This window comes from Hipposideros armiger, unplaced genomic scaffold (assembly GCF_001890085.2).
Source record: "Hipposideros armiger isolate ML-2016 unplaced genomic scaffold, ASM189008v1 scaffold_47, whole genome shotgun sequence".
Lineage (NCBI taxonomy): Eukaryota > Metazoa > Chordata > Mammalia > Chiroptera > Hipposideridae > Hipposideros > Hipposideros armiger.
In genome coordinates, this window is record NW_017731397.1 from 3413526 (window position 1) to 3421472 (window position 7947).

At 39.4% G+C, this 7947-nt stretch overlaps 1 protein-coding gene across 2 annotated transcripts in view; it reads right to left on the reverse strand.

The window, feature by feature from the left end:
• Nucleotides 1-7947, reverse strand: part of LOC109381319 (probable serine carboxypeptidase CPVL) — a 31915-nt gene that overhangs the window by 11367 nt on the left and 12601 nt on the right. Inside the window, exons 1-2 of one of the 2 annotated variants that reach the window (XM_019639864.1) lie at nt 2402-2517; nt 1812-2000 (exon numbers count right to left, since the gene is read on the reverse strand). In XM_019639864.1, coding sequence (XP_019495409.1) covers nt 1812-2000; nt 2402-2462 — 250 coding nt within the window. In that variant the 5' untranslated portion in view covers nt 2463-2517. Of the gene's footprint in view, nt 1-1811; nt 2001-2401; nt 2518-7947 lie in introns of those variants that run through there. The other variant, XM_019639865.1, reaches the window with a different exon arrangement.

Consider the following 7947-nt stretch of genomic DNA (forward strand, 5'->3'; position numbering starts at 1 on the left):
AGCCCAGCTCCAGGTCGAGCTGTTGGTCACCATCTTAGCTGTAGAGGGCAGTGTCACTGGCCCTCATGTGGGATCCGAACCGGGCCCTGCTGTTCAGAGCTGGCGTCCCAAGCCAACTCCTAACCAACACGCCACTCAGCCAACCCGGTTTATTGTTAATGAACATAATCTAAGCCGTTAGTATCCACTTATTAAGAAAGTTTGGTAAATTTGGATTAATGATCACCTCTTCATATACGTCTACTGACAGGAGGCTACCATCATCTCATGACTTTTCTACAGCAAGTAAAAATGAATCTTTTTTTTTTTTTAAAGACTGACTGCATTATCTAACTATACCGTCTGCCTACATGACCACTGGCTAAGTTATCAAATGTACGCTGATGAACACTGACTATATTATCAAAAATTTTCACCTTTTCTTAGAAAAGATGGTGAAACATGGAACCAATGTGTATTTTAGAAAAAAGACATATGAGCAGGACTCAAATGTGCCCTTAAGATACGATGCTGTTCTGGTTTTAACTAAAAAAAGAATGACATCCGATTGGCCATTTTATTTTAAACTTCCATATGGACTAGATAAATATATTTTTTATCTTTAAAACGATCATTTCCCTAAAATTTCTAGTATCACTTACACACTCCCATGAGACATCTCCCAACCCACCTGCCTCACAGGCATTAACTCTGCCTACACACTCATGACCAGGGACAAGGTCGGTCTTCCAGAGCAAACACCAATGTCTCCATGTATGCACCAGGTGCCATGTCTCTCATCTACTTAGAGAAAGTGCTCTGGCAAGAGTTGCCCCCACCCCAATCAACCTTCCCCCCTCTGCTGGATCGTTTCCACGACCAAACATGTTATCTCCTGCCCTCTTAAAGATACTCCCTGACCCCATAGCTCCCTCCAGCCATCACCCCGTTTCTCTGCTTCCTTTTACAAACAGCTCCTCAGAATAGCTGTCTATATGCTATTTGATAGTTCAGGAGCCTACTGAGGTCCAGAAACATTAATGTATCTACACAGTGATTGACCTAAGCATGAAAAAAGCATTAAGAGTAGAGGTAGGTCATATATTTTAGTCTCAGATGACACCAAATGACACCTGTTTTCCTACTACTAATAATAGTAGAAAACCCCATTTGCAAACACTTAATATTTACAGAGCAATTTACAGGGCATAAAGAGTATTCACCTGCATTTTCTTCTCTGATTCTTACAATATCCCTGTACCTGGGGTAAGTTGTTACATCTCCAGCTAATGAACGAGGAAGCTGAGGCCCAGGATGTCTGGGTGACTTGCCAGGCAAAGGGGGTCAGCACGTGGCTGTGAGCACAGGTTCTGCAGGGAGGCTGTCTGGGTGTGAATCCTGCCTCTGGGGTCTGTGGACTCTGACAAATAACTTATTCTCTTTCTGCTCAGCTTCCTGTATGTAACATGAGTACGCTTCCTTGGGTTGTCGAGATGCTTAAACGAGTTTATGTAGAATACTTGGAACCAGCAGCTGACACATAGCAAGTTCTAAGGTTGGTATTGACCTTATTAAGTGCCCAGTGCTAGACAGGCACTGTACTAGTTTTATAAAGAGAATTATTACAGGGGCTCAACAACTAGATAAACTGGCCCCAATGAACTCTCCTTATAGCTCACAACTCTGATAATATGTGACATCAAATCACTAGCATTTGGAATAGAACACGTGAATAAAAATCCCAGAATATATTTGGGATCCTGTAGGATAACTGCTTAAAAAAAAAAGAAAAACTGTTGAAAGTATACCAGCGGTTTTCTGATGAAACTGACCTTCTGAGAGTTTCCCAGCTTCCACATAGGGAGTAAGAACTAATGGCTGTCTCGCGTCTCCCTTCTGTGGTGCAGACACTGGGACGTTTCTGTATATGGAGCGAAATAGCCCATCACCACCAGGGCTGAGCACCAACAGGACCAACAGAACAGTCGCCTTCCACATGGCACCAATCATTCCGTCTGCGCCTGCGATAAAAACAGTGAAGTTCCACAAATGAATCAAAAGAGTAAATATTTACCCTTTTACATGCAAGGCGTATGTTTATTCATGCAAACAAACAAAAAAATTGTGTGTAAAGGCCCTTTGCTAACCCCCTGGATACCACCTAAATAAAACAGACCCAGCCCTGCTCACCCTGAAATTAACAGTCTAACAAGAGGCTTCCCAGGGGTTTACTATGTAACTGGAGAAATTTATATTACTAATGCTGTGGTCTGGAAAGTAAATTCAATGCAGGATTAGTTAAAGCCTCAAGACAACGAGGGCTGTTTAACTGATCACCAAATGAGCGGTACAGACAGTTTATCCACTACAGGTAGGCAGAGAACAGAGAAAATTTCAGGCCAGGAGCCTTGGAAGGCCTTACCGATGTCGGATGTGAATAAAAGGTGGGTGGACCTGACAGGCAGGAGAAATGTGGAAGGCATCACTGGTGGGTGGAATAGCTTTAGCTTGAGCAACCTTGAGACCTCAGTTATCCATGGGCACTTTGCAGGGAAATTTAAAATGAACTAAATGAATTTCTGGTTCCCTCTGCTGTCTCTTACAAAATCAGTAAAATTTGCACCCAAGAACAAAAAAAGAGAAGGAAGAGAAGGGAGGGTTCTAGAACTATCTTTCGGCCCCTACCCCTATAGCTAGATGATAAACTCAAGAGTTAGGTCTCAAACTTTAACACAAAGCTCTTCAGGGATCTTCAAATCTGATGTTTGCTTAGAGTATTCATCTGGGCGGATAATAATAATGGCTTAAAATTATATGGTGATTTCCCCAACTTGTAAATAAACATGTAAACTGTATTTACAAGGGTCTTTCCCTTTGTATTTTTAGCTGATTTGAACCTCTTAATAATAGGAAAGCCAAGATTATTATCACCAGTGTTAGATCAGGAAAACTTGACTCAAAAGAGTGCCTTATCCACGGACATGAACTTGGAGAAATGAGAACTGGAACTCAACCAGAGTCAGGTGGAGATGCAGGGTCAGATCTCTTCTTTTTTCTAAAATGTTGACATTTTGTTCATCATGATTTTTTTTGCCATTAACTTTGTTTTTGAAGAGCCTATTAAAATACTATTTATCTTGATGACTGAGTTTTTTGGCGTTCTTAAATTGTACACCCAAGGTGGGTGTCTCACTTGCTCCCCTTAATCCTGATCCTGATAAGTGTTATGACACCTATATCAGCGCTGTTATATTACTCGGCACTACTCCTATTTAAGCATGATTCAAATTCTTAGTTCTAAAGTCTAAGTAAAATACATGAAATAAACAAATACTCTGCTCACTCAGACTTCTGGATGCAAAAAGAAATATACAATTATGCAAATAGAATGCCTGCTTTTGACTCTTTGCTGCTTTAAATTACCAAGCCAATGAAAACATCTTAAAAAAAAATGTGTAAAAATCTGCTAACCACATGCTTATCACAACCCAATTTGGCATAATGTGAAACTACTGGTGACAGCAAATTTAAAAAGCTTTTCAGCCACATTTCCCCAACAAGATAAAAGTTTATAATTATAATTAAATTGAATATATAATCCTTGTAAAGGCTTTCCTGGTTAACTTAATAGAATCCCCCATACTTAATTTAAACAAGCCCAAGCAAATACAATATGTAGCTAAACGTTGCCTTTGCCTATTATTGACTATAATAAAGAACAAAATGAATTTAGAAACTGAAATTAGGTTCCCAAGAAGCCCAAGGGTAATTGACCACTATGGCACTGATAAAACATTTTTTAAACGATGTGAACTTGTTGTGCTGATGTTTTAATAACAGCTACTTTCATGGAACGCTTGAAATCAACAATCTTACTCTCTCACTGGTTCAGCAGGGAAAACAATCTGTGGCATTAAAAATATACCGGAAGAAGCTCTTCCAGTAAAAGTTGGTTGTTGTTTTTTTTTTGTCCCCTGGGGGCAGAAACAAGAAACTAAGCATGCCATCTAATGTCTCAATCTTCCTGCTGCAAACCTCCAGCACCTTTAATGGCAGTCATTAATATTTAAATAACCAGGGTAGTTACAGCACTGCTCTTGTAAGCAGATGTTGACTCAAAGATGTTAAAGAAAGAGGTAAAACTAACTGGTCTTAGTTTTAATTGACATATCTAATTCATAAAACTAAGAGTTGGGTCAAATTAGTAGATCTCATTAACATTTAATCAAATAACTATTAGAATCACGCTTTCCCATGTAGGAGAATTAAAGCAACAACATCTTTCATTTCACAGTTCTCATGTAACAGTCTGAATTCCTGAACTGTGCTCAGTTGTCATGGCTCCTAATGAAATGAAAGCTATTATCATGAATGGAAGTGGTTTTTTCTTAACATCCTTCTCAAGTGGTTTTGCTCAGCCTAAGATTAGCCTGAATCGTTTTTATTTATTGAAGATTTATTGAGTACTTTCTAAACTAATAAACCCTGTACCAGAAGCAAATGCGCACAGAAGGTGAAAGAAAAAACTGTTAACCACACACTTTATCACATGTCTATTTGAAATAATATGAAAACATTGGTATTATTTCCAGCTCAAACATATCATATTGAAGGATTCAGGCAAACGATTCCTCTTAATAAATGTTTAGGAACAGAATGAAATCTAGGCAAATACAAAGCAATATTGGCAGAATCAAATAAGTTAAAGGCCAAAAGTATATGATTTGCTAAAAATGTCTTATTAAACTTTAAATATTATAGTTGGAAAATGTGTCCCATGTACAATTTTTTATATAAACAAAGTTATTTATCACAGTGCTCTGTAGAATAATAGTCAACAATGTAAGCATATTAAGATAAGTATGTTACTGTACACCAGAAAGATAAAATTATTATATAAAGATAAAATTATTATATACAGCAATGAATATGACTCTACTGATCAGGTCTTGGAAAAGATACTAAAATATTAGGTAAAGAAAAGCAGGCTATTAAATTGGATGTAGGCATTTTCTCCTTATTCAATACTTCTTAAGAAGTTCTAAATTTTCTATGATACTCATAATCAGAAAAAAATAATTTTTGATTTTGCTTTTTTAAGACAAAGTTAAGCAACTGACAGATATAGCAAAAAAAAATGCTTGTTGTTTATTCCTTATTACTACCTGGTTATGACCTCTTCCGTTTCCTAGGAGTAAGGTTCTGTTTGTTCTTTTAGAATTAGGTCCTTTTTTTCTCTAACATTCTGTGAGGATGTGTCCTGATCTCCTAACGCAACAGTATCTCAGAGACTCAAAGTATATTTTTCTCTTTGGTAAATTTGAAGGGTCTGCATAAACGTGAGATGTTATAATAATCATAATAATGATTGTTTGTATTTACTTCCGCCTTAGAATCCATAACAAATATGCATATAATTGGTGGGAAGCAAATATTTGTTGAGCCTGATGGATCCAAACAATGAATCGTGATATTTTCAACCTAGACAAGACAATAGATGTCCATATGGCCCAATTCTGTCATCTTACAGACTATAAAACTGAAGCCAGAAAAGTAAGTGACTTGCTTAAGATGACACCACTGGTGAGCTGTAGGGCCCAGCAAGACTCAAAGCCAGGATATGTTTATGGCTCTACATCCAATCTGCTTTCTACTGCCCCTTCTTTGGTTATAATCACATTCAGATATTTTAACTCTTATTTTAGCAATAGATAATAACAGCCTATAATGGTCCTAAATCCTTTCATAGATCACCAGAGGATGCAGCACAACAAATACATAACTGAAACATTAATAAGTAAACCTTCCCAGGAAAATTTGGTTTTGGAGAGTTCATACTAATCCAGGTTCTGCCGTGACTCATTCCGTGGACCGTGGGCAAGACAGTGACTTCTCTGGGTTCCAGTCAGTGTGTTTGACACAGAAAGACCATTCCCGTATTCCAAAGCGTCATCACGATAGATGCTACGTCACTAATAGCTACCAATTACCAAATGCTGCTTATGTACAGGTTCTGTGCTAATTGCTTTATATTTGTATTTCTAACCTCGACCACGCACGTACTATCATCACCCCGTTTTACAGGTGAGAAACCGATCCTCAGAGAATGTAAGTTACTTGCCCCGGTTCACAAAGCTGGTGAGTGGTAGAGCAAGGAATTGAGAGAACGAGGCCAGTCTTATGAGTCTCCAAAGACCACTCTAAAGTCCCAATACCAGCATCTCCCAAAATGTGCCATGCGGGTCCCTACTCCTTATTCAGGTAATTTTGGAAATGTAAGGTACTGTATCCCCCTCAGAATTATTATGTTGCTGAAAAGTTTTGCTGTAAATAAATGTGTTAAAACTTTACTCCAGTAGTTCCCAAACCAACAATATTTGATAAGGCTTTTTATTCTTCTGTAATATCTAAAAACATTGTGACCTTTATTCATTCAACACATTATGTTGGAGAAACACCTATATCATAGGCGCTCCTTGCTCTAAATGCCCTCAAAGAAGTGTTTGGGCTAAAAATGTGTTTGGTCAGGAAACACATCTCTGGGTGAAGCCAGCCTCGAGGATGCAGCGCAAAGGCCCTGAGGGGCAAACAAGCTTTGTCTGTTGTTGGTTGATGGGCGTACAGTGAATGAAGAAGGAAGTGGCATATGATGAGTTTGGAGGGTAGTCATGGGCAACACATGTGGAGTCTTATCTGTATTCATATTCATTAGCATTTTATTCTAATTGCAGTGAGAGACCATGGGAGGCTTTTAAGTAAGGGAATACTACAGTTTAATTAGAATCGTGAAATGTGAAATGATCACCCTGATTGCCATCCAGCAAGAGGACTTGAGGAGAATAAGGATGGACTCAGGATACCAGTTAGGAGGCAGAGCTGATAATCCAGCAGAGATGATGGAGGCTGGGGCCAGGGAGTACCAGTGGAGGTGGCGAGAGAAGGTCGGCTACATTCTGACGGCACATCTACCAATATGTGTCAATAGACTGAAGTATACTGGCTGAGGGGGGAATGGAGCAAGGGTGACTAAGATATTTGCCCAAAGTGACTGCATGAATTTTTACAGGTTGAACTGTTTCCCCCCAAAAAACATGTTGAAGTGCTCACCCCCAGTCCTTCGGAAAGTGATCTTATTGGGAAATAGTGTCTTTGCAGAGACGTCATTAGTTAAATTAGAATGAGGTCATACTGGATTCGCATGGGCCTTGAATCCAGTATAACTCGTGTCCTTTCAAGGGGAGAGAAACACAGAGAAGAATGCCATTCAAAGACAGAGACACAGGAAGGTGACAGACATGTGACAGCAGAGGCAGAGACTGAAGTGACGCATCTACAGGTCAAGAAACAAGGATTGTTGGCAAGCACTAGAAGTTAGAAGAGGCAAGGAAGCATTCTCCCCTTGGCTTCAGAGGGAGCATGGCCCTGGCAGCATGCTGATTTGGACGAAGAGACAATACATTTCTGTTGTTTTAAGCCACCAGTTTGTGGTGTCTTGTTACAGCTGCCCTAGGACACTATTGCCATGGGTAGTGGGACTGCACCGGAGGCTGGAAAGACTGTGGAAAGGCAGCATGTGCTTATCTGACTGAGACACCATTCTTAGAAAGCCCTCAGTCCAGAGCTTTCTATAAGACATATCCAGGTGAAGAAACAAAGTCCTAGGTTGAGTAGTTTCTCAAGTCCTGGGTTAATTTTCTCAACACCCCTCCTCCCCACTCAGGCATTAAGTAGTAAAGCTGAAATCTGAAGCCAGATCTAGATGGCTCCCAAGCCCATATGTTTCGCATATGTCACTGCATGAATGACATACGGTAACAAAACCTACCTCCAGGCAAATTCTGACAAAAGCAGAATTCTGGGTAAACTGCATTATCCGCCATTTGTAAGCCTTACAGGTGCTGAAATTGCAAGTGATTTAAGTACGTATTTATTTATAAAGAAGTGAAAAATCACATGCCCAGACTTCGC